This window comes from Myxocyprinus asiaticus, chromosome 21 (assembly GCF_019703515.2).
Source record: "Myxocyprinus asiaticus isolate MX2 ecotype Aquarium Trade chromosome 21, UBuf_Myxa_2, whole genome shotgun sequence".
Classification (NCBI taxonomy): Eukaryota; Metazoa; Chordata; class Actinopteri; order Cypriniformes; family Catostomidae; genus Myxocyprinus; species Myxocyprinus asiaticus.
In genome coordinates, this window is record NC_059364.1 from 30,405,142 (window position 1) to 30,433,064 (window position 27,923).

The 27,923-nt window shown below is 37.8% G+C and overlaps 1 protein-coding gene across 4 annotated transcripts in view; it reads left to right on the plus strand.

Annotated features, from left to right (window-relative positions):
• LOC127412020 (phospholipid-transporting ATPase VD-like) overlaps nt 1–27,923 on the plus strand; it is a 51,204-nt gene that overhangs the window by 12,036 nt on the left and 11,245 nt on the right. For 2 of the 4 annotated variants that reach the window (XR_007892384.1, XM_051648049.1), the window contains exons 4-20: nt 6,686–6,890; nt 9,461–9,546; nt 10,377–10,483; nt 10,639–10,770; nt 11,287–11,399; nt 13,836–14,088; nt 15,024–15,238; nt 15,425–15,601; nt 17,180–17,816; nt 19,083–19,180; nt 23,195–23,321; nt 23,432–23,616; nt 24,101–24,374; nt 24,480–24,556; nt 24,773–24,898; nt 25,031–25,231; nt 27,591–27,671. Coding sequence is in view for 3 of the 4 variants with exons in the window: in XM_051648049.1 (XP_051504009.1) it covers nt 6,686–6,890; nt 9,461–9,546; nt 10,377–10,483; nt 10,639–10,770; nt 11,287–11,399; nt 13,836–14,088; nt 15,024–15,238; nt 15,425–15,601; nt 17,180–17,816; nt 19,083–19,180; nt 23,195–23,321; nt 23,432–23,616; nt 24,101–24,374; nt 24,480–24,556; nt 24,773–24,898; nt 25,031–25,231; nt 27,591–27,671 (3,094 nt within the window). In the remaining variant the exon portion in view is untranslated. Of the gene's footprint in view, nt 1–3,401; nt 3,829–6,685; nt 6,891–9,460; nt 9,547–10,376; nt 10,484–10,638; nt 10,771–11,286; nt 11,400–13,835; nt 14,089–15,023; nt 15,239–15,424; nt 15,602–17,179; nt 17,817–19,082; nt 19,181–23,194; nt 23,322–23,431; nt 23,617–24,100; nt 24,375–24,479; nt 24,557–24,772; nt 24,899–25,030; nt 25,232–27,590; nt 27,672–27,923 lie in introns of those variants that run through there. The other 2 variants (XM_051648051.1, XM_051648050.1) reach the window with 2 other exon arrangements.

Consider the following 27,923-nt stretch of genomic DNA (forward strand, 5'->3'; position numbering starts at 1 on the left):
GTGGAAACAGTGGAGATGATAGTGGACTTCAGGAGAACCCCCCCCTACCATCCTGAACAGAATTGTGGCAGCAGTGGAGTCATTCAGGTTCCCGGGCTCTACCATCTCTCAGGACCTGAAGTGGGACACCCACATAGACTCCATTGTGAAGAAGACTCAGCAGAGGTTGTACTTCCTTCACCAGCTGAGGAAGTTCAAGCTGCCACAGGGGCTGCTGCCACAGTTCTACTCGGCCGTCATTGAGTCTGTCCTGTGTACATCTATAACTGTCTGGTTTGGTTCAGCCACCAAATCAGACAGACGGAAACTACAACGGACAGTCAGGACTGCTGAGAGGATTATTGGTGCCCCCCGCCCGCCCACCCTCCAAGACCTGTACATCTCCAGAGTGAGGAAACGTGCAGGTAGAATCACTCTGGACCCCACACACCCTGCCCACTCCCTCTTTGAACTGTTGCCCTTTGGCCGGCGCTACAGAGCACTGAGTGCAAGGACATCCAGGCACAAGAACAGTTTTTACATTCAGGCCATTTTCCTCATGAACAATTAAATTGCTTCAGACTCCCCCATAGTGCAATAATGTAAATACATCTCTCATGTACATATGTAAATTCACATATTTAATTCAGTAACTGTACATAACCCTACCTTGCACCAACATTACCACTTGCACATATACATATGCCATTCTGTTATATGTCCTATTATTTGTATGTCTATTTATACTCCTACCTTGTTTTATATTCATATTCATGTGTCTCACTGTAATGTTCTGTGTGCACTTGTTTCTCTTATTACCAAAAATTTTTTTTTCCTAGTGTACATGAGAACACTTGGCAATAAAGCTCATTCTGATTCTGAAACGTGGATATAATTTTTTTTGTATTTTCTCCCTGGTCGTAGCCTTTTCCATTAGGCCTATTCGTTGGGGCTGTTTGCAATGAACGTGTATTTGCATGTAATTTAGTTGGACCTCTTTGACAGCTGACAGCTTAATAACTTCAAAACGCATCTCGATACACCTGCATTCTGCTTGTTGCGTCTTGCGTTAGCTCAAGGGCGCGTTCGGCGCCAAGACCATTATCAGAATGAACAAATGTATGATTCCCATAAAATAGTGACATCCCATAGAAAGACAACGAGCCGCGTCACCCGCTGCTGGCAAACGTGGCAAAAAATATTTGTGCATTTGTGCAACAAGCACCGCGTCTGCAACGACGTGATATTGAAGTGACACCCCAAGAGATTACTGCTCAAGCCTGAAAAGGTGGACATGCTTTTTCTTGACAAAAAAATGTATATGACTACTGTACATATTTATTGTTTGGCATGTTCGTTTTGTACATAGCCTATGTTATACACACTCTCACGGTGAAATCGTAAGGATTCATACAACTTTTCTAAATTTGGCTAATTCGTATCATATCGTACAACTGCACTGAATTGGTACGACTTTCACTACAGCCAATGACATTCGCTGGACATCATTTCCAACTAATACGTGACAATTCCTTGCTTCTGTCACACACAACAGCTTTCTAACATGTTTACACACTCTACTGATCAGTTAGGTTTAGATAAGGGGTTTGGGTAAGGGCATAATATTAATAACAATATTTATAAGTATGTCCTTAACGCTTCGTGCGCGAAACTCACGTTTACTTCCGCATTAGACATCCGGGCATTTGCACGTGATGAAAGCATACAAATTTATACAAACGAACTCGTACAAAAGCATACGAAATAGCCAACTTGTAAAATATGTATGAATTTTGAATTATGTATGAACACACAATTTAATCTGCTTGTACTTTATTTTTTTCAGTTTAATTTTCATTTAAAGTAAATAATAAATACAATTAAAAGTTTGAAATCAAGCTGCCTTGTATTATTGTGTAGTAGGCGACTGAGCAACGAAAATTACACCATAGCACCACTGAGGTACTAATACTAACTGTATTTCCGGTATAACCGGTTTTGAATGCGGATACGCACCGGTATAAAAATTATGACATTGTGGCAAGTCTACTGGACACCAGGCATGCCTTGCTTTCTCTACTATGTTTTACTATGGCCATCGTTAAATACTCAAAATTCAAACATCACATATCTACAAAGTGCAGTTCAATACAGGGTGTAGTTTTACATTATATAGTTACGTTACATTTACATTTTTAATTAGTTTTTAATTCTATTTCATTTTTTAATTTGTCCTTTTCAATTTAGTTTAGTCGTGTTGGTTTTCGCCTTGTTTATTTTTTTTGTTTTTTTTCTAGTTTCAATTGAGTTTTTCAGTATATAAATCTTAGTTTAAGTCTAGTATTTTACCGCCACCAATGTTAGTTATTTACTAATATAATGGAAATATTTTAACACAGTTAAATATCTCAGAGTTATTATTACTATTTTGGCATTTTCATGTATAGAGAAGGTGTGTTTAAAAAGGTTTCAAATTTTAGTCTATTGTGTTTCAAAAACTACAATTAATTTTTTTTTTTTTAATTCACATCATTTTTATTTTTGTTGTTTTGGAGTCATGAAAATGCATTGTAGTATAATTTGAGTTTTTCTAGTTAGGATGGTTTTTATGGTAATGGTTTACAATAAGGTTCTTATCATTAACATTTGTCAATGCATTAGTTATTGTTATTTTTACAATATTTATTAATCTTAGTTCATGCAAATGTATCAAAATACTAATTCATTGTTTGTTAATGTTAGATGTTAGTTCATAATGCATTAACTAATGTTAATGTATACAACTTTTAATGGAAAAAATTATTTGTATATGTAGAAATTAACCAAAATGAATGAATCCTGTAAATATACTTTTCACTGTCACTAATGTAGTTAAATAATGTTAATGAATACAACCTTATTGTAAAGTGTTACCATTTTTATTTTTATTCCAGTTGACAACATTTTTTTTTTTTTTTTTCATTTAGTATTTGTTAACAGTAATAACACTGATTCAGTTTTAAGCTTTGTTAAAGTAATACTCAAAATTGTGCCCTGCCCTCCTTAAGTTAAATGATAATAATAATAATAGTAGTCCAGGGCTGCTTAGCTGATTGTTAGTGTGTGTTCACTGTCTCAGATAAACGTCACACAGTAAGCTGGTCACTCATTTACCAGCCTCTTTGAGTCATAAAAAGCTCTATCTTGAGTTTGTTTATGATGCCTGGGAGTGTTTCCCAGACAAGGAGCAGCGCAGTCTATATGCTGTTGATCATTAGGCTTAGTATTATATGTTTCTAAAACACTAACTCACCTGAGATCATAACACTTCTCAAGTGTCAGATCTTTCGCGTGTAGACCTTGTTTTGGATAAGATCAGAATGAAGGCAACGAGACACAAATTTGACGAGTGGTAGTGAGACATGTTGGACATGCTGGACACAGATAGACTCCCTGAACTGGCTGGAATATTCTTACCATGACTTCGTTGGTGAACCCAGATCAAGGTGGCACTGCAACAGATCGGACTAAAAAGAGAAGGACAGTGATCCCAAGTTGGACTGAAGATGAAGAGGTGAAGGAATTGCGGAAGACGTATAGCAGTAATAAGGTCCGGACGACCAAGTACACCTTCTTGTCCTTCATCCCCAAGAATGTTTTTGAGCAACTTCATCGTTTTGCCAATGTATACTTCCTCTTTTTGGGTGCATTGAACTTTGTGCCTGTTGTAAATGCGTTCCAGCCGGAGATCTCGATCATTCCTATTATCTTAGTGATGACTATCACTGCTGTTAAAGACCTTTGGGAGGACCAGCGTCGGAGGAATTCTGACCAACAGGTCAATAACTGCTTGTGTGATGTGTATGACAGGTAAACACAATAAATATTCTGAACCAATGTCAGAATTCAAAATATAAGTAAATAGCTAAAGTTCGTACATTTAGCTATAATAATAATAATAAACTGAAATCTGTCCTCAGTAAATCATGGCATCTCTGTCACTACCTACAGTACGTGCCTTTTCAATGGCGTATTTTAATTAAATATATTTTATTGTTTTGCTCAAATCATTATGTTGTATGTTTGTTCTTGAACAGAATGTTTAACTAAGCAGTATGTAGCCTAGCTGTGAGGTCATTTTGCTCCAATCTTTTTCTTAACACACTTTTGACAGTTTCTTGAACCAAACATTAGCTCGATCTTCTAACAATTTGCAGGTGTGGCTTCATAACTGCATTGTTTGTTACATGCAACAAACTTGGCTGTTTGCTCTAGATACAGCCGTTTGAAACCAGTATTCACATGTTTAAGTGTCCTGTCACAGCTAAAATGTTTTTTTTGTGTGTTACTGAAGTCACAAAACTATAGTTGCTGGGCTTAGGCTGAGTTAACTGAGGCTATTTCCAACCTGTATCATGGTCTGTAAAACCATATAGGTGTTCTTTTTTTTTTATTATTAGCATGGCTGTTAGTTAATGGTTAGCTTGAAGTATAGTTATTATTGAACTCTGTTTGTCTTTTATAATTCAGTAAGTGAATAGGTTTCTTGTAGGTTTGTCTGTGCACAGGTATTTGAATATGTGAGTGTACATGGCTATTGTCTTGGGACAAATTTTCCTCAACTGAGCTAAATCTGTCAAAACCACCATTTGGGGATGTCATCAATTGAAAAATGTATTAGTAAATTAAGTAAATTATGTTCTTTTTACATTCTACAAATGAAATAAGTTTTCTTTTATGGATAAAGTAAGGATGTGGGTTAGGTTGCCATACAGTATTTATAATTAGCTTTATATAAAAACAATAGGTGTCTGTGTTATTAGAGAGAATGAGAAAGGTGCCATTTTATTGAAGTGTGTGTGTGTGTGTGTGTGTGTGTGTGTGCGCATACTTTATCTTCCATGAATAGAGTCCATAAATTCTCAGAAGCACAATGACCTTGACATATGCACAGGCACAAAAATTAGACTTATTCTCATATATTGAATACTGTTTAATGTGTACATTGGGAATATACTCTATTTAAAAAGGCTTACAGGTATACTCATGACACTTTGCTACTATACACAGTGTTTAGTCAACTGGCTTTGAATGGTAAATTAGAAAATGGAGTTAAAGTAGACTAAGAGTAATATACTGACTGTGTTTGATTGTTCCAAAACATTGAATTATCTGACATTTGGCTCTAGCTGTTAATGCTGCTTGTTTAAAAAAGCTCCCATGTGATCGTCTTGCCGCAGGGGGTCATATTAGTTTACCTGTTATGCAGCTGTTGCCGTGGGTGATATTGAAGCACAGCTATTACTTGATTACTTTGAGGCTAGTGTGTCGAGTTCATTCGAAATCATAATGGCAAAGAATAGTTTTAGATTCTGTTTGTTTTTGTTGTACTTCTATTGTATGAAAGTCAGATAAACAACAGCTTTGGTAAATGCATATACATACAAGGCATGTTGCAGGACTGATTCTCAGGGCCATCAGTACTGTGAGGGATGTGTTTTACCTCATAATAAGACAAATCAATTTAATATAGAAACAGAGATTTTGTCTGCTTCATTGAACTAAACAATCTAAACAATGTATAGGTTTCAAAGTCAATATACCACGTCTATCATTTTACATTTATACATTTGGCTTTTATCCAAAGCAACTTGCAGTGCCCTGATTACAGGGACAATCCCCCTGGACCAACCTGGAGTTAAGTGCCTTGCTCAAGGACACAATGGTGGTGGCTGTGGGGATTGAACCAACAACCTTCTGCTTATCAGTTCAGTGCTTTAGCCCACTACACCACCACCACCATTTTGATACCAACCCAAACCAAATGTTTAATATAAAATGAATTTTTAACTTGTACTTTTGTTACAGTTGTCATCAGTAGGTGAAGCTTCTACCTAAACGTGTGTATTACAACATGGCCGTCACATTGCTCTTAACTCTTGTATGTTGTAAAGAGACGGTTGTACTGTACTAACAACAATCATCAGCAAAAATATATACCGCTAGTCAGACTGTTAAAATAGACTGGTTTTTATCATTTAACCACTGTGTATTTGATTGTAAACCTAATGCTCCAGATATTATATTGATTGATGAAAAACACAAGAACTATTATTCTGGAAGCTGGCTGTCATTTTAACCTATACATGGAGGAGTGTTTTAAAATCAAGCTGGTGAAATACCAAAATTTACTGGAAGCCTCGAATGCATCCACTTATGAACCTGTAATGGCTGTTTACATTTTTTGTAGTCTTGGACATAGCTGTGTATACAGGAACTGGGAAAGGAACCCATACAGAAATCTGATAGTATATGGCCATATATGAACATAAAGCTTTGGGCATATATGTACTTATTCAAATCCTTCTATGATATGGGGAAATTTATGTTACATTTATGAAAATAGTAATTTTTGTAGTATTTTGAAATATACAGTTTGTTTCATATATGTACATCATTGAAAACTATACATGAACTTGAACATACTTATTACTTATAATGTGTTTTACATATATTGCCAAATATCAGATTTCTGTTTTGGAAGAGATAAACCTCTAGCAAAGCACTGCTATGTGACAGCTATCCTGGGAATTTCATCCTTATGGAGAAAGCACTGTTACTTCTATCCATAGTGAACTGTTATTTTATTATACTGACATTATGATTATATAATTGTAATTCTGAATTTAAATAAAGCATTTAAAGTGTTTGTGTTTGTGCATTAAAGGAAGCAACAACGGTATGTGGGGCATCGTTGGGCAGAGGTGCGTGTCGGTGATCTGGTCCGCCTGGGCTGTAATGAGATCATTCCTGCTGACATGGTGCTGCTTCACTCATCTGATCCTAATGGCGTGTGTCACATCGAGACTGCCAACCTAGATGGAGAAACTAACCTCAAACAGAGGCAGGTGGTTCGTGACCTGCCACAACAGGTGAGTGGCTCAAGGCCTTATATCATCTCTATCACCATTAACAACATTGTTTTCCTCCATGAATATATGAGGTAAATTGTGTTTGTCTTATATTTATAAATGAGTCAATGGTGACGCAAAAAAAAAAAAATGAAAGAAAGAACATTAAAAATGCAGTTCACACAGACAGTGACTTGAATACACCTCTTCTATTATGAACAATTTCTGAAAAAACAAATATATATATATATATATATTTTACGGCGTAAAAAAGTAAGGGTGGTGTAAATGTCTTGAGATCATAACAAAGAAAGAATCTCATAAAAGGGTGAAATTCTTGAAATAAAGCCATTATTTTTAATTATTTATCTGAAAAAAATAAGTAGTGAAGCAGTTTATTACTATTAAAAAAAAAACAAAAAAACTTTTGTCTGCCAAATAACTTTTAGTAATAAATTATCACATTAGAGAGGACTCCTATATACTCATGACTGTGTGTCAGTGACCACGTTTACATGCACTTAAGAAAACAGTTTATTCCAGCATTTTTGCAGAAAGCGGCATTCTGAAATGTTATGTAAATGATAACGCTGTTTTCCATAGGTGGAGAAAGCCCACTTTTGCAGTCCAATTCCTTTGCAGGTCGAGATGGAGAGTTAAGGAAGCAAGCACAACAACAACTCTGGAATATCTGAAAAATAAAGTGAAGCAGCAGAGAATAAAATAGCAAAGTTTTCCTCAGATCCCATGTTTGTTATTTACACAAGTGTTTAGGGGAAATTACATTGCTGTAGAGAAAGCTGCTTGCTAACCAACTGAATTTAATAACTGGTCGATCCTCCTTTGGCAGCAGTAACCTCAACCAAGTGTTTCCGGTAGCTCCAGATTAGACCTGCACAACGTTCAGAAGGAATTTTGGAGCATTCTTCCTTTCAGAACTGCTTCAGCTCAGCCATATTCTTAGGATGTCTGTTGTGAACTGCTCACTTGATGTCATTCCACAGCATCTCTATTGGGTTAAGGTCTAGGCTCTGACTGGGCGACTCCAAAAGGTGGATTTTCTTTATTTGAAGCCATTCTGTTGTGGATTTACTTCGATGTTTAGGGTCATTGTCCTGCTGCATCACCCAACTTCTACTGAGCTTCAGCTGGCACACAGCCAACCTGACATTATCCTATAGGATATCATGATAAACTTGGGAATTCATTTTTCCCTCGATGATGGCAAGCGGTCCAGGCCCCGAAGCAGCAAAGCAGCCCCAAATCATAATGCTCCACCACCGTACTTCACCGTTGGGATGATGTTTTCATGTTAGTATGCGGTGCCCTTTTTACGTCATACGTAGTGCTGCGTGTTCTTCCCAAACAATTTAACTTTAGTTTCATCAGTCCACAAAACATTTTCCCAGTTGCGTTGTGGAGTGTCAAGGTGGTCTTTGGCAAACTTCAGGTGCACAGCAATGTTTTTGTTGGAAAGCAGCGGTTTGCTTTGTGGTGTTGTGCCATGGACACTATTCCTGTTTAATGTTTTCCCATATAGTAGACTCATAAAGTGAGATGTTAACCAGTTTCAATGATTCCTTGAAGTCTTCAGCTGTCACTTTATTATTTTTTATTTTTTTTTACCTCATTGAGCATTCTGCGGTGTGCCCTTTGAGTCATCTTAGCTGGACGGCCACTTCTAGGGAGAGTAGCCACAGTACTAAATTGTCTCCATTTATAGACAATTTGTCTAATATCTAAGCTTTTCGAGATATCTTTGTAACCCTCTTCAGCTTCATGCATAGCAACAATTCTTGATTGTAGGTCTTCTGAGATCTCTTTTTTGCAAGGCATGATCCACGTCAGCAGATGCTTCTTGTGAATATAAAACTCAAAATGTTTGAGTGCTTTTTATAAGTTAAAGTAGCTCTAACCCACACCTCTAATCTTATTTCATTAATTGGATGCCAGGTTTGCCAACTCTTGACTCTAATTAGCTTTTGTTGACGTCATTAGACTGTACATACTTTTCCCAACCTACACTGTAAATGTTTGAATTACATATTCAATATCTACAAGAACAATACAATAATTTGTGTTATTAGTTAAAAGAAATTGTGTTTGTTCATTGTTATAACTTAGATGAGATCAAACTGGATTTTAAGACAAATGTATACTGTACATAAATGGAGGTGATTCCAAAGTGTTCACATACTTATTCTTGCACTGTATATTCAGTAAAAAATGTATTTCTTAATGGATACACCACTTGTCATTTTCAGAGTCATTAAATAAACATCTGTTAAAAATGATTTAAAGGTTTTTCAAAAACATATGAACGCAACATGAATACATTTATAAGCTTAAGATTATGTGTATACTTTTCTGAGAACTTGGTACTTGAGTTTTAAAAATCCCGATTTTTCATTGACTCAAATACGCATTTTAAATGTTTCTTTTTAAGTGTATTTCTTCTTGCAAGCACACATTTCACCAATGATCATGAATCACTCTGTGTGTGTGTGTGTGTGTGTGTGTGTGTGTGTGTGTGTGTGTGTGTGTGTGTGTGTGCGTGCGTGCGTGTGTGTATGTATGTAATCTTTTTTTAGGAATCAGAATTTATTCCTGAAAACTTCAATAGTCGCATTGAGTGTGAGAATCCAAACAATGACTTGAGACGGTTCAGAGGCTTCATGTGAGTGTGCATTCTGTAAATCAGTGCTTCTGTAAATCAGTGATTCTTACTGTAACTTGTTTTGCGTCAGGGCCCATATTATACATTGGACATGAAGTGATGCCCCAACACAGTACCAAAATTGCTTATCACATGAAAATAAACAAAAACGTTTAAAATCTTTAAAATCAAACATTGAAATGTATTAATATTTCCATGAACTGCATAAGCCCAGCAATATGCAAAATTATTAACTTGACATTGACTGAATAGGAAAATTGACAATTTTGGTAATATTGTTTCTAAATGTCTATTGAATTTCAATGGTTTCGTAATTCACAACACAAAAACACATTGTGGTCTGCACAAACCACGTTTATCTTCATTGCTATTGAACCTGTATTTAATTTAGCCTGGGCCATATTTTCATGTTTAGTTTTGTTCATGGTTGTTGGGGATGAGGGCATATCACCTAACCTGTCCATGTTGGCACCTGCCTAATTTGACTGGCTTTTACTAATTGACAGATTAATTTTACATCATAATATCATAAAGTCTGATTGGACACACAGCCTTTGACATCAACACAAGATAAGGGAAGCATTTTCTTTTCCCTTTTAAAAGTTGATAGGCCTATTTGTTTTGCTATCCAAATTATGTATGCTATTGTATTTAGTTGCATTTTATAATTTGCTTTCAGAATTGTTTTTCCTTATTGTCCACAACCCTATCAGAACAGACCTTTGACCCATCAGTTGTTCGCTTTAAATAATAAACAAAAGGCTGGAAGAAGTATTGTCTTTCTTATTTGAATGAAAATAGTAATGGCTTTGTTTGTGCGTACAACACAGGGAGCATCCTGGTAAAGTGCGGGTTGGACTACACAGTGAAAACCTGCTCCTGAGGAGCTGCACTGTGAGAAACACAGAGACTGTGATCGGCATCGTGGTCTATGCAGGTCACTTTCACATCTCTTCACTCAGAGATAAAGTTCAGATGTGAAAAAAGTATAGAAAGATAAAGAGCAACTACTGCTGGATTATAGACTAACAGATAAATGAATAAAAATGAAATATGGATATAAATGAAGTAAATATGTGTGCATGTTTGCAGGCCATGAGACCAAAGCGATGCAGAATAACAGTGGGCCACGCTATAAGAGAAGTAAACTGGAGCGCAGACTCAATATAGACGTACTCTGGAGTGTTGCACTACTACTACTCATGTGCCTTATTGCTGCTGTAGGTCAGTATTACTCACTTAAATTATTATTCATCATTATTCAAATTATTCATATAGCAACCATATAGCCATGTTTGTCTTAAAAGGATATATCACCCAAAAATGTAAGTTCTGTCTCACTCTCTTTACCCTAACTTACTCACCCTCATGTCGTTCCAAATCTGTATGACTTTATTTCTTGTGAGAAACACAAAAGGTACATTTTTAATAAAAGGACGTAAGTATTCTATAAAAGAAATTCCATGCGACTTGTGCATCATATTCCAAGTCTTCTGAAGGTATATTGTACAATAGGTTTTGGTGAGAAACAACCTGAAATTTAAATCAGTTTTCTGTCAAAAAATTTTGAGGTCTGATGCATGTTCATGAGTGAATGAGAGAAGCTCATTCACATTGACTCGCATGTTCACATGAGCACTTGCGTTGTTTTTGATGCTAAACATTCATGCGCCAGTGTGAACTTTAATGAAAATGTGTTTTCACTGTGTGGTTAATAGCTGAAGTGTGGTTGTTATTTAGGTCATGGTCTTTGGTTGAATGGACTAAAGGATCCCATCTTCATGATTCCCGATGACACGCCCCCTGCCCTCGCAGCCTTTTACATGTTCTGGACTATGATCATTGTTCTGCAGGTGAGTGATAGTGGGTGAGCACATCTGACTTCTATACAGACACATATAACTAGATGAACTGTATATACATCAGTGGTGTGTAGTGACTTCTGAGATGTGGAGGCACAGGCTTTTTTTATCTAATGTAATCTTATGTTCCAATTCTTTCTGATGTTTACATTGTTTTTGGATTGAAGGCATATGCAACGCTATTTGCAAGCAAGCAGTGGAGATTTTTGAATAATTTCTGGATATTTATATTCACAAACTAGTAATTAAAGAAATTGTTCACCCAAAAATTATTATTCTCTCATCATTTACTCACCCTTATGTTGTCTCAAACTCATAAGACTTTCTTTCTTCTATGAAAAAAAACCCCGAAGATATTTTGATGGAGATACACCGACCAAAAACAACACCAACCCGCATCTCAGAATAGCATTCTGAGATGCTATTCTTTTCACCAAAATTGTACAGAGTGTTTATCTGAGTTACCATAGACTTTGTCAGTTCGAACCAGTCTGGTCATTCTCTGTTGACTTCTCTCATCAACAAGGCGTCTCCGTCCACAGAACTGCCACTCAATGGATGTTTTTTGTTTTTGGCACCATTCGAAGTAAATTCTAGAGACTGTTGTGTGTGAAAATCCCAGAAGATCAGCAGTTACAGAAATACTCAAACCAGCCCGTCTGGCACCAACAATCATCCATGCGATTATCTAATCAGCCAATTATGTGGCAGCAGTGCAGTGCAAAAAATCATTCAAATACGGGTCAGGAGCTTTAGTTAATGTTCACATCAACTATCAGAATGGGGGAAAAATGTGATCTCAGTGATTTGGACTGTGGCATGATTGTTAGTGCCAGATGGGCTGGTTTGATTATTTCTGTAACTGCTGATCTCCTGGGATTTTCACACACAACAGTCTCTATAAATGTAATCAGAATTGTGCCAGAAACAAAATACATCCATTGAACGGCAGTTCTGTGGACAGAAATGCCTTGTTGATGAGAGAGGTCAACAGAGAATGGCCAGACTGGTTCGAACTGACAAAATCTATGGTAACTCAGATAACCACTCTGTACAATTGTGGTGAGAAGAACAGCATCTCAGAATGCTATTCTGAGATGCGGGTTGGTGCTGTTTTGGCAGTACGAGGGGGACCTACACAATATTAGGCAGGTGGTTTTAATGTTGTGGCTGATCGGTGTATGAGGTGTTTTTGTCCATACAATGCAAGTCAATGGGGTCCAACAATTTCAAACTCCAAAAAAGACATAAAGGCAGCATAAAGGTAATTCATACAACTCGAGTGGTTTAATCCATGTCTTCTGAAGCGATACAATTGGTTTTGGGTGAGAAACAGACCAAAATGTAACTCATCTTTCACTATAAATCTTGCCATTTGCGGTCTCCTTGGCAATCATGATTTGAAGCTCAATAACACTTCCACTTCTGTACATGCACAGAGTGCTGGATTAAACTAATCGAGTTGTATGGATAACCTTTATGGTGCCTTTATGTCCTTTTTGGAGCTTGAAACTGTTGAACCCCATTGACTTGCATTGTATGGATATTTTCATATAATATCTCCATCCAAATATCTTTGTTTGTGTTCTGCAGAAGAAAGTCATACGAGTTTAAGGCGACATAAGGGTGAATAAATTATAAGAGAATTATCATTTTTGGGTGAACTATTCTTTTAAAATCATGTCATATAAAAGTCTCATGAAGCTACTGCGTTTTTAATTTTTTTTGTGCATTTTTTTACATTTCTTCAAAAATAATTACAACAATAATACAAGCGTATTATGTAATTATCTTCACCTTGTTTTTGAACCATTTGTCAACAAATCCTCTGGAAATACCGTAGGTGTTATGAATTTTATTCACTGTATATTTAAATAGCCAGCTCATGATGGCATAAAGATGCTGAATTAAATACTTTGGATTAAATGTTTAAAACTGATTAAAACTAAGACAAAGACCGGGTTGCTCCATGTTTGTTTATGGGCAGGTTATGTAGTAATGTAGTAACATTGTCGTTACGCTCTCTAGTGGAAATGCTAATCCTTAGACCCCCCAGCCAGGCACCAGTTGAGCGCAAGCACTGGCACCATTTTGGTTGCAAAGGGGTAATTGAGTTGTGGTGCTCATACAGTTGACATAAATTCAAATCTGACTTTTATAATTTCCTATTTCCATTCTAGCTCTTCTCCCCATCATTTCCTGTCATCTCTTAATTAGATATTTCAATAAAAATTGGCAAGATTTTTTTTTTATTTTGTATGTATTAATATTAGATATTATAGGTTAAATCAGGCCCATCCTTCATTCAATGATTCACAAATCATTAATTGAGTTGAATAGATGAGTATAATTGTTTGTACTCAAGTATGTGCTTAGAATACCTCATAATGCACTCCTCTTCTCTCCCCACTTTTTTCTGTGTTGTAGGTGCTGATTCCAATCTCTCTTTATGTGTCCATAGAGATTGTGAAGCTGGGACAGATTTATTTTATTCAGAATGATTTAGATCTGTATAACCCCCAGCTGGATACAGGAGTGCAGTGCAGAGCACTGAACATCACAGAAGACCTGGGACAGATCCAGTATGTTTTCTCAGACAAGACTGGAACCCTCACAGAGAACCGCATGTTGTTTCGTCGCTGTACTATAGTAGGAACGGAGTACCCTCACCATGAGAACGGTCAGTTTGCTTCATATCAGCAACTACTTACGCTTGACTGACTTCTTGGGTGTGCTGTATATAATGATCGCTGTAAAATATGGTGTCTTTTAATCTAAACAATGGTTATGATAAACGAAACTGGTTTATGGTCAGGCTGATTCTCTGAATGATACTTCCGGATCGGAATAACTTGTGATGTTTGTTGTAAGGTTTAAAGGAATAGTTCTCCAAAAAATGAACATTTTTCTTTGTTTACTTTTGTATTTACTCACCCTCATGTCATTCCAAACCAGTATGCGTTTTTTGTTTTGTTTTTTGTCTGTGAAACACAAAAGGTAAATTGAAGAATCTCAACTTAGACCTTTTTTTATACAGTTCATTAGCAACATGGGCTGTCAAACTTTTTTTTTTAAATTATATAAAAAAAAAAAAAAAACACTCAAAAGTATAACAAATATCAAAAGTTGAACTACATGGCTCGTGCACAATATCCCAAGTCTTTTGAAGCCACATTAAAGCCTTGTGTGATGAATAGACTGAAATTGATGTCATTATTCACTGATAATCTTTACCTCTACTGCAGCTCTCAAACCACATATGCCACCAATGGAGCAGGTTAATTATCAGTAACATCAAACGTCATTGGTTCTCATGTGTTTCTTAACCAAACACCCATGATGTCCAACCTGCACAGTAGGCATATAGCGCATGAGTCATATGGGCAACTTTTATGAAACTCTTTTAGTGCTTTTTGAAGCTTGACTGTAGACACTATGAACTGTTGGAAAGATCTATGTGAAGATACATTAAATTCTCCTTTTGTGTTGCATGGAAAAAATAATGGCATACAGGTTTGAAGTGAGTAAATAAGGAAATACTGATCATTTTTCGGTGGACTACTCTAATATTTTGTTGTGGAATAGTCTTGACCGTGTTTGGGTGTGTGTCTTCAGCGGTTTCTCTGGAACAGTATGAGGAGCAGACCTGTGGTGATGCAGATCCCTCACTCACGCTGAGATCATGCTCTAGCAGAAAGTCTGTGAGCTGTAAATCACTCAGCTGCAACCGGAGTTCAGTGTCCCTCAATACCCTCACTGCAGAATCTGACATACACTCCCCCCACGACACACTCCGCAGACACACACCTGGAGCCTTCAGCAGCACCATGGTGAGAAACACACTACCATCATTTGCATTTATCTTTTGCATCTGGGTCCTGCGGTGACCGCTGGAATCCCACAGGAATGCAGACCTCTACAATATGTTGCCATGGACAATGGTCAAATATACAGTTTAGTGGCCATTATACAAAAATATTGCTGTGATTAATAAATAGATTACATATTTCCTACAGGAGTGTGCTATTGTTCCAGACCCTCAGCTACAGGTAAAGCTGGGTGCCCTGTCTTCCCCCATGCATTCCCCTCTCCGACAGGAAGCTGCTGAACTCTCTCACATCCTGGACTTCTTTCTTGCTCTGGCTGTCTGCAACACTGTGGTAGTTTCCTCACCCACTCAGCCAAGACACGTGGTACGTTCCAGGTCTTTTTCCCATATTCAGCTGATGTGTCTCAAACTCAAATTAAATACAAATATTCTGTAACATTTGGTGTTTATTACTGTAGTCTACCATTTTGTAATTAAAACTTTTAATTTACTGCTAAACAATATGTAAACCATTTAAAGCTGTATATAAGCCCTTCACTGCATATTGCAAAATTGCTGTTCACTTATACAATGTAATTAGGACCACCTGAGCAGAAATTTAGGTAACATTTTACAATAAGGTTGTATTTGTTAACATTTGTTAACAACATTATTTAACATGAACTAACAATGAACAATACTTTTACAGCATTTATTAATCTTTGTTAGTTAATTTCAACATATAGTAATATATTTGTAAAATCAAAAGTTGTATATGTTAACATTATTTAATACATGAACTAACAATGAAAAATTTTATTAACTAGGATTAACAAAGATGAATAAATGCTGAATAAATATTTTGTTCATTGTTAGTTGATGATAACTAATGCATTAACTGATGTTTACAAATTGAACCTTATTGTAAAGTGTTACCAAATTTGCATCTTAAATGCATTAACATGAAGTAGATATTAAACATTAGCACTGGATAAGATGAGTTGTGTTCAAATCCCAAGACAACACTGGTAATTGAATGCCTTTTTTTCAGTTGGTAATTTATTCCTAAATAAATTGGTATTGCATCAAAAAGAATCTGAATCTAATGGAATTGATTCCTCGTGAATCAGAATAAAATATTATTGGGTAATCTGTGGCAAAACCTAGCCCTAGTAAGCATAAAAGCTTAAAGGAATAGTTCACCCAAAAATTTAAATTCTCTCATAATTTACTCGCCCTCATGCCATTGCCACCCAGATTTGTATGGCTCTCTTTCTTCTGCTGAACACAAACAAAGATTTATAGAAGAATATCTCAGCTCTGTAGGTGCATTCAATGCAAGTAAATGGTGACCAGATCTTTGAAGGTCCAAACAAAATATACACGTAGCATAAAAGTAATCGATAAGACTCAAGTGGTTAAATCCATATCTTCAGAAGTGATATATATGTGTGGGTAAGAAACAGATCAATATTTAAGTACTTTTGTACTATAAATCTCCTCTTTCACTTTTGATGTGAAAGTGAAATTAAACAGCTGCCACATGTGACTTTCAAAGAACTGTTTCTCACCCACACTTATCATATCACTTTTGAAGATATTAATTTAACAACTGGAGGTCTTATTGATTAATTGCTGCTTTCATGTGCTTTTTGGACATTCAGATTTCTGGTCACCATTCACTTGCATTGAAAGGACCAACAGAGCTGGGATATTTAAAAAAAAAAATCTTAGTTTGTGTTCACCAGAAGAAATAAAGTCACGCACATTTGGGATGGCATGGTGGTGAGTAAATTAATTTTAATTTTTGGGTGAACTATCTCTTTAAGTAACTGTAACGCTGTATATCTTATGTATTATGAAAGTGATGACTGCGTTCGCCACCTTAAGTGATTGGAAACATTTTGTGTGTGTGTGTGTGTGTGTCTCTGTGCATATATGTGAATATATAATATGATATCAGGTCCAGATGCCTGTGGTCCGCACTCCCCTGCACTCTTTAGAGGAGATGAAGGCCCTGTTGCAGAAGCTGAGTCTGCCTCGCTTTCCTTATTCACCTAACCAAAGCACAGACACCCCTCCTAGCCTGACCAAGAAACTATTTACCCGGGGTCGTTCGGCATCTTATTTCCCTAACAGTGCTCCACAAACACCCATCATGACCCTACAGTCACCCTCCACACCCATTTGCGTCCCTTCAAACCCTTTCTCCTCCCCTTCGACTCAGACACTGATGACCAGTGGGGCATGGGGAGAGGACATGGGAGACTTACAGCAGGCTAAAGATGATGGTGCTGATGAGACTGACAGCGAGGATGAAAATGAGGCAGAAGAGTTGCTGTATGAGGCAGAGAGCCCGGATGAGGCAGCGTTGGTGCAAGCAGCAAAGGCTTATGGGTTCACTCTGCTGGGCCGGTCCCCAGAGCAAATCATTGTGGCTGTTCCAGGCACTGGGCTGCTCTCCATCCCTCTGCTACATGTACTACCGTTTCATTCTGCACGCAAGAGGATGTCGGTAGTAGTCCGCCATCCCTTCACTGGAGATGTGGTAGTGTATACTAAAGGAGCTGATAATGTCATCATGGAGCTGGCTGATGAAGGTATAACATAGTATATATGAAGGTATTTAGTGAAGTCTCACTAAAGGAATAGTTTAACCATTTTGTCATTTACCCCCATTCCTTTATTATTTTCTTTCTTTCATGAAGCACAAAAGGAAATTAGGCAGAATATCCGAGCTTTTGTTTTCCATACAGTGAATGTGAATGGAAACAGACGAGTTGAGCACCATAAAGGACAAAAAAGCACCATAAAAGTATTATACAAATAGTCTATTTGACTCTTCTGAAGCTGTACAACAGCTTTTTTTGAGGGACAAACCCAAATTTTAGTTGTTGACTTAAATGTCATTTTCAGTTGCTTTTTTTTTTTACTTGCTGTGTCACGGTCCATCATGTGGTATGCTAGAACCAATGTTGTTTGCCATCAAAGCTGGTCCAATGCATCTTAAAAGGATAGTTCTCTGATAATTTACTAACCTTCATGCCATCTGAGATGTGTATGACTTTCTTTCTTCTGCAAAACACTTTGATTTGTAGAAAAAGATCCAAGCTCAGCAAGAGGATGGTGATTAGATAGGTCCAAAAAGCACAGATAGTCAGCATAAGATTAATCCATCCTATCTCCAGCGGTGACATTAATGTCTTCTAAAGCGAATCGATCACTTTGTGTGCGAAAAAGAACGATATGTAAGCACTTTTTAACTATAAAAGATTGCTTCCAGTCAGTTGTTGACGAATGGATGAATTTACCCGAATGGTTCTGTGACGCAAGCACGTTAGCACATTCCTTCGACTCATTTGTTGTGTCTGACATGCGTCAGTTCACGTGCCATCGCGCTTACGTCATGGGAGCACTCGGGTAAATTCGGCCATTCGTCAACATGAGGGTGAGTAAATTATCAGAGAATTTTCATTTTGGGTGAACTATACCTTTAAGACACCATTTTTTTAATTGAACACAAACGGCTTAAATTTTGGTCTTTTCCACACACAGAGCTTTTGTATGGCTTCAGAAGTCTTAGAATATAGCTTAGAGTCAAATAGACTTAGTACTTTTTGTCCTTTTTGGAGCATGGCAATATAAATTTACCATCCTTATTCTGCCTAACATCTCATTTTGTGTTTCACTGAAGAAAGAAAATAATATTGGACCAATGTGAGGTTGAGTAAATGATGACAAAATGTTCATTTTTTAGTGAACTATCCCTTTAAGTATATGGAACTTGTTATGTAAAGTTGGATTATTCACCGTGAACATGGTATGCATATCTCTCTGTTCTGACTGTGTGTGCATGTGGGTTGCAGCTGAAGATGGTATTTCTAGGGAGGTTATGGAGCGGACACAGAGACACCTGGACCAGTATGCAAGAGAGGGACTTCGCACTCTGTGTGTTGCTAAAAAAGTACGCCTTTCTCTTTCACTTCCTCTCTCTGCAACTTTTATCATCTGTCTGCATACTTGCACGTCAAACTTAATCTGAGAGTAGCATGCATTGTGCTTTCACACTGACAGCATTTCTGCTGTATAACTAAGCTGAGGCTCTATCCACCGTTTTCCTGACCAAACACTGGGCGCCACCATGATAATTCTAATACTTTTCTTGTTCTGGTCTCCATAAGAAACTACCAATACGAGCATTCCAGATGGAGAACAACAACCATTTGAAGTGTTAGTTGGAGTAAAAATGAGTTCAGGCCCAACTTGTGCTGTTGTTGCTGTCATAACTCAAAGTAGTTCATAGCTTCACATCATCCACCCACTCCTTAAACTTTGACGAGTGAGGCACTCTCAAAAAATGGTTATTGCGACTCTCTAAATTAGCAGCACTGTGGAGCCACATGCTTTTTTTGACATTTAAAAAAAATATAATATGCTAAATGTCACATGATTCACTAAGAAAATACACTGATGCAAGTAAAAACAGTAGAGACCGGAAAGCGAAAACAGGCTTCTGTTATAAATCGTGGAACAATTCCGCATTCAGGAAAAAGGTGGAAACATAACTTGATTCGTGGGTTACCACATTGAGGATGTCCTATGTACAGTATTGAGTACTGTGCAAAAGTTTTAGGCAGTTGTGAAAAATGTTGTATAGTGAGGATGTTTTTACATAATAGTGACATGAATAATTTGTATTTTTTAATTTACTTCATACAAAGTGCAGTAAGCATAAAATTGTAGGCAGGCAGGTTGTTCCAAGAAACTTGGAGAACTTGCATATATTTACTTTTGACACATTAAAGCAGAAGATATAAACTATCCATCTTAACCATCACGTTTTTGTGAAACATCTAACGTGCCTAAGATTTTTTAGACAGTACTGTACAGTTGTGCTCAAAAGTTTGCATACCCTGGAAGAAATTGTGAAATTTTGGCATTGATTTTGAAAATATGACTGATCATGCAAAAAAATAGATTTGTCTTTTATTTAAGGATAGTGATCATATGAAGCCATTTATCATCACACAGTTGTTTGGCTCCTTTTTAAATCATAATGATAACAGAAATCACCCAAATGGCACTGATCAAAAGTTTACATAACCTTGAATGTTTGGCCTTGTTACAGACACACAAGGTGACACACACAGGTTTAAATGGCAATTAAAAGTTAATTTCCCACACCTGTGGCTTTTTAAATTGCAATTAGTGTCTGTGTATAAATAGTCAATGAGTTTGTTAGCTCTCACGTGGATGCACTGAGCAGGCTAGATACTGAGCCATGGGGAGCAGAAAAGAACTGTCAAAAGACCTGCATAACAAGGTAATGGAACATTATAAAGATGGAAAAGGATATAAAAAGATATCCAAAGCCTTGAAAATGCCAGTCAGTACTGTTCAATCACTTATTAAGAAGTGGAAAATTCGGGGATCTCTTAATACCAAGCCAAGGTCAGGTAGACCAAGAAAGATTTCAGCCACAACTGCCAGAAGAATTGTTCGGGATACAAAGAAAAACCCACAGGTAACCTCAGGAGAAATACAAGCTGCTCTGGAAAAAGACGGTGTGGTTGTTTCAAGGAGCACAATACGACGATACTTGAACAAAAATGAGCTGCATGGTTGAGTTGCCAGAAAGAAGCCTTTACTGCGCCAATGCCACAAAAAAGCCCAGTTACAATATGCCCGATAACACCTTGACACGCCTCACAGCTTCTGGCACACTGTAATTTGGAGTGACGAGACCAAAATAGAGCTTTATGGTCACAACCATAAGCACTATGTTTGGAGAGGGGTCAACAAGGCCTATAGTGAAAAGAATACCATCCCTACTGTGAAGCATGGTGGTGGCTCGCTGATGTTTTGGGGGTGTGTGAGCTCTAAAGGCACGGGGAATCTTATGAAAATTGATGGCAAGATGAATGCAGCATGTTATCAGAAAATACTGTCAGACAATTTGCATTCTTCTGCACGAAAGCTGCGCATGGGGCGCTCTTGGACTTTCCAGCACGACAATGACCCTAAGCACAAGGCCAAGTTGACCCTCCAGTGGTTACAGCAGAAAAAGGTGAAGGTTCTGGAGTGGCCATCACAGTCTCCTGACCTTAATATCATTGAGCCACTCTAGGGAGATCTCAAACGTGTGGTTCATGCAAGATGACCAAAGACTTTACATGACCTGGGGGCATTTTGCCAAAACGAATGGGCAGCTATACCACCTGCAAGAATTTGGGGCCTCATAGACAACTATTACAAAAGGCTCGCTGTCATTGATGCTAAAGGGGGCAATACACAGTATTTTTTTAATTTTTTTTCCTTTTTCACCCAATTTGGAATGCCCAATTCCCAGTGCGCTTTTTTAAGTCCTCGTGGTCGCGTAGTGATTCGCCTCAGTCCAGGTGGCGGAGGATGAATCCCAGTTGCCTCCGCGTCTGAGACCATCAATCCACGCGTATTATCACGTGGCTTGTTGAGCGCGTTGCCACGGAGACATAGCGTGTGTGGAGGCTTCACGCCACCACGAGGACATTACCCCATGTGACTCTACCCTCTCTAGCAACCGGGCCAATTTGGTTGCTTAGGAGACCTGGCTGGAGTCACTCAGCATGCCCTGGGATTCGAACTAGCGAACTCCAGGGGTGATAGGCAATACACAGTATTAAGAACTAAGGGTATGCAGACTTTTTTCTTTGTTGCCATGTTTTGTTTTATGATTGTGCCATTTTATTATAACCTACAGTTGAATATGAATCCCATAAGAAATAAAAGAAATGTGTTTTGCCTGCTCACTCATGTTTTCTTTAAAAATGATACATATATTACCAATTCTCCAAGGGTATGCAAACTTATGAGTACAACTGTATATTTATAATGAAATTATTAAATAACAATAAATAACAATGAAATGTAAACATAAATAAGGGAAATGTATGTTGGAAATTTATTTATTATTGGATAATTGAAAAAAATGGCATGATATACACCTTTAAATAAAAAACCTCATGAAATAAGTCATGAAAGACACCTTGAAATGAAATTTAGTGGACAAAATAAAATAAAGGAATTTATCATGAAATAATTAAATGCATCATGAAATAAAAGTGTAATGAATAGTGAGTACAAATAAATAAATGTATTTATAAATTTATGTGAAATGAAAAACAGCGTGAAATGTGCCTTGAAACACAACATGAAATACATCTTAAAATGAAAAACATCTTGAAATACATCATGAAATGCGTCTTGAAATAGGTGAAATGGTAACTGTCTCTTTTACCTATCAAAGTTGCGAGGGCAGGATTTAAAGGATTGCTTTGTTCCATAGATAATAGTCATACATTTTAAAAGGGTTTTCGGGAGTGGGCCATTGAGAACTACTACAAACTTGTTCAAACTCAAGAAAACCCCAAAATGTTGCTATAAACTGCTTAAATTGTCTAGATTCAGATTTACTGAATTTAGAATGTATGCCTGTCACTACGTGTGTAAATTGCTTCGTTCCAGAAAGAGATATTTCTTCAAACATGGTGTAAAAAAAAGTCTGTGACGAAGAGGAGGGCATGACCGGGCCGTGAGCGTGCACACCTGCTGCGCTGAGTGGCTCAATCAGCGGGAGAGAGATAAGAGGATTCGGGGATGCCAGTGAGAGAGAGAGACAAACACGGAGTTGTTTGTGTCGTTGACATTTGTTATTATGTTCCAGTTCAGTTTGATGTTAAGTTTAAGTAATTATAGTCTTGTTGAATGTTGATCCGGTTCCCACCTCCTCCTTTCCCACCTCCTCCTTTCCCAAACCCGCTTACAAAGTCCTACAATGGAAAAGATTGTGTTGTTAAATAGGTCTACTTGTAGCTTGCTTCTGCTACGCAGTACCGCGCTGCTTGCACATGAAGTGTGAATATTTTACATTGGGCCCAGAAACAATTGCTTTTTATATGCAATAGAGTCATGAAGGAAATTGTCTGCATATGATTGACAGGTGTTGGAAGAGCAGGAATACAAAGCCTGGCTGAAGAGTCATGAGTTTGTAGAGACCTGCATTGAAAACAGAGAAGAGCTTCTGCTTGAATCTGCTGAGAGACTGGAAACTAATCTCACATTATTGGGTGAGACACCAAGACAATTAAGAAAAACAATCAGTTTTTCAGTTTATCAAAGTTTATATGATATCCAGTGTTGCTTTTATTAGTCATTTAATTTCTCTTTTGGCTTGCAGGGGCGACGGGTATTGTAGACCGCCTGCAGGAGGAAGTTCCTGAGACCATTGAAGCTCTGCAGGAAGCTGGGATTAAAGTATGGGTCCTTACAGGGGACAAACAAGAGACGGCTGTAAATATTGCCTTTGCTTGCAAACTCCTCAGACCCACAGACCAGCTTCTCACAGCCAATTGTGACAGCAAGGTAAGGGTGGTGTCATCATTTACTCACTATAGTTTTTTCCCAAAGCTGTATATATTTATTGCTTCCCAGGAAAACAAAAATATTTTTGCTGAATGTGAAACGTTCTCCTTTTCATGCAATAAACATAATTGGCTACTCGGGATGTCAAGCTCCATAATGACAAAAAAGCAGCATGAAAGTACCATGAAAGTGGTTCATAAGACTTGTGTGCTATATTACAAGTCTAGATATGTGTTATGAGCAGCCCAAAATTGTAATTTAAGTTATTTGTTTCAAATCTTTTCTTTTGCTGTAATTTTTGGAATGGTATATAGAATGTAGCACAGGCACTCTATGTAGCATAGCCTATTTTTAAATACTTTTATTGTGCTTTTTTTGTCATATTTGGTGCCACAGTCCCCATTCATTTTATATGGAAATGCTTGTACATTCTGAATGATTGGAATCCGAATGGCTTTTTGTGTGTTTGTGTTTTGTCAATCAGGAGTCATGCGAGGCTCAGCTTCATGAGTTACAACATGAGATAAGACAGTGCACAAAGGGAGGCGTGTCTGAAGATGATTCGAGCAGGTGTGACTTTGTGCTAGTCATTGATGGCCGTACGCTGGACTTTGCTTTGCAGAAGGAGCTACAGGGGCTGTTTCTGGAGCTCACGTGCTGCTGTCGCTCAGTCATATGCTGCAGATCCACCCCCCTGCAGAAGAGCCAAGTGGTACGGCTTGTCAGAGATAAATTGAAAGTCATGACCCTGGCTATAGGTCAGTAAGTGTAGTGAAATATCCAATTTGCTTTTGAACAATAAAGGTGTATATTCAAATGTGAAATGTACAATGATGTTAACACTGAAATGTGCTCACACTCAGGTGACGGAGCAAATGATGTTAGTATGATTCAAGTTGCAGATGTGGGTATCGGCATCTCAGGCCAGGAGGGCATGCAGGTACATGCACTTCTTTGATCCTGTTTAAAATATATTAACACATTTAATAATTTGCCTGTTACTAAAGTTGAATGTGGAATTAATGACAGAGAACAACTGTATAAAAACATACTATTCCCACTACACTTTTATGGAAAGACATAATTTCTACCTTACAGTTAAAACCTTATAGATTATGGGACAGAGAAGTGTGATATCTTCTCCTTTTGTCTATAGGCTGTGATGTCCAGTGACTTTGCCATCTCGAGATTTAAGTACTTGAGAAAGCTGATTTTGGTTCATGGTCATTGGTGCTATGCACGCTTGGCTAACATGATCCTCTATTTCTTCTACAAGAATGTGGTGAGTTACATTCACAATTACTCAGTTCTTCATACATTCCTGATCATAGCAGCCAGTATGTATAAAGACAAATGGAAATGAATGTATTAATGAATCCTCATTGTTTCTTTCCTGTTTCCTCTTTCCATGTAGATGTATGTGAACCTGTTGTTCTGGTACCAGTTTTTCTGTGGGTTTTCAGGCAGCACTATGACCAACTCTTGGGTTCTAATCTTCTTTAACCTGCTTTTCACCTCTGTCCCTCCACTTGTATACGGCGTGCTGGACAAAGATGTGTCTAGCAAGACACTCCTAAACCTGCCTGATCTCTACAAGTCTGGACAGAACTCTCAGGTGGACATTCTCAAAATACACACCATTCTCTTCTTTGCTCTTGTGTTGTGATCAGGACAGCTTTTGTTCTTGATGCAGTGGTCGACCGATATGTTTTTTTAAAGGTGCATTAAGCGATTATGTTTTCATTGAAAGGTATGCAAAATAATTTCCTTCTCCCTGAAAGATATTAATGAAATAATTGCCGTAAGATATCTCACCGGTCTCTGTGACAGCTCTAGACTCTGTAAACAACAAACAAAAATGTTTCTGTGGTCAATGTCACTTTCTGCCTGTCAATCATTTTGTGTGTTCTCATAGTATTGTAGTTGCAGCGAATTATTGAGGCTTAATGCCATTTTTATGCCATGTTGCTCATGACAGTTTTCAGTTGAGGGCATTGTTGTTTTTGTCAACCGTTTCTGCTCGATGTCAGTCTCAATAATGGTAATTTTTAGTGCAGGGTTTTGGAAAGAGGGGGCATGGCTGATTGAACAGCTCAGCAAATTCTAGAACGGCTAAAGTCACTTACAGCACCTTTAATGGTGGATGTCGATATCCAGAAAGCAGGGTGGCCGATAGACCGATATAATGCCATTACATCACACAATTTAATATAGTAAATAACATATACACATAAAATTGCTTACTTAGCATTATATTTACTCAATTCCACAAAAAACTTTGTAAAAATAATTATAAAACAGATCTTTTTTTGAGTGTTTTAGATGGTGGTAGGAAGCAGTTTCTTCTGGCTTCTGTTTGGTCATCCAGTTTTAGTCATTTGTTTACACAAAGAAATTGTTACTATATTAGGAAGAAGGAAATAACAACTGTGCACACAGTAGTCCAGCAACCACAGACAGATTGTGCACATTAACAATCGCATTGCCTCACAAAAGACAGAATCAAACTAATTGTACATGCAGTGCACAGTGAATATGATATTTACTCATAGTGCACATGGAGGGCTTTTACTTTGAAGTTGCTCTATCGAGCTAGTGCGGATCCAGCGAGCAGCAATCTTCTGAAAGCTTTCAGTTTACATGCCCCGATCGCCTACTTGGACTGTCGTGGACTGACTGTCGTGTAACATTCATGAGTCAGAGGAACACAGTTTTGATCCAGTCTATTATAAATCACGCTTAAGCGAAATACACTAATGAGCCAAAACATTATGACCACCTGCCTAATATGCTGTTGGTCCGCCACGTGCCGCCAAAACAGCGACGACTTGCCGAGGCATAGACTCTAAAGACCCCTGAAGGTGTCCTGTGGTATCTGGAACCAAGACATTAGCAGCAGATCCTTCAAGTCCTGTAAGTTGCGAGGTGGAGGTGGATCAGACTTGTTGGTCCAGCACATTCCACAGATGCTCAATTGATTGAGATCTGGGGAATTTGGAGGCCAGGGCAACACCTTGAACTCTTCATTATGTTCCTCAAACCATTCCCGAACAATGTTTGCAATGTGGCAGGGTGCATTATCCTGCTGAAAGAGGCCAGTGCTGTCAGGAAATACCATTGCCATAAAGCGGTGTACCTGGTCTGCAACAATGTTTAGGTAGGTGCCTTGGATGCCCAACACCCTGTTGCCAGTTTGTGGTTTGTCCCTCCTCGGACCATTGTCGGTAGGTACTCAACACTGCTGTCTGGGAACACACCACAAGCCTTGCCGTTTCAGAGATGCTCTGACCCAGTCATCTGGCCTTAACAATTTGACCCTTGTCAAAGTCACTCAGGTCTTTACTCCTGCCCATTTCTCCTGAATTCAACACATTGACTATGAATACTGATTGTTCACTTACCATCTAATCTACCCAGACCTTGACATGTGGCCTTGTTAGGAGATGATCAAAATTATTCACTTCATCTGTGAGTGGTCATAATGTTTTGGCTCATCGGTGTATATATGAGCGCTCCAAAGGATGTTTGTGAATTAAACCTGTTTAAATGAGATGTATACATATATGCAGATGGTATATGATAGAAGTTTTATTGATATTTGCTTTTTATCATTAGACAAGGCAGTTAACAGTTACAGAGAACTGCTGGAGAGAGAGAGAGAGAGAGAGAAAGAGAGAGAGAATGAAACATGCAAGCACTTTGAACGTCATAAGTTCATGCGTGTCTATCGCGGCTCTGATATGTGGGACCGTTTAAATGTGACTGTTTTGCACACTGGTCTGTTATTGTAGTAACACAATGGCACTAACAACAAAATGAACTGTGATTGGTTATTTACATGTCTCAGAAAAAAATTCGGAATATCACCTGAATTATCGGACTCCGCAAAATATCGGTCGACCAGTAATTATACAGTAGATATTATGAATATTATGGTGGCTTATTTGTGGTTATTTGACATTTGTGACTTTCAGGCCTACCTTCCCTCAACATTCTGGTTGACCATGCTGGATGCTTTTTATCAAAGCTTAGTGTGCTTCTTCATACCTTACTTTGTAAGTCATACTGAAGCTGTTCATGTTACTAATTTGAATTTAGCTATTTGCATTATTCTCTAATGACATTCGAGATGTTGGGTGTGCCCAAAACAGGAAATGTGAAAGGTTTTTTAAATGTGCAAAATCTGCAAGTTTCATCAAAGGTGAAGTGTGTAATTTTGTTTCTTTTCGCAGCCTAATATGCAGAGACAATTATACTGCTGTGCATAGGCAAAATGCAGTAACTACACAATGAGTCACATAAGGTCT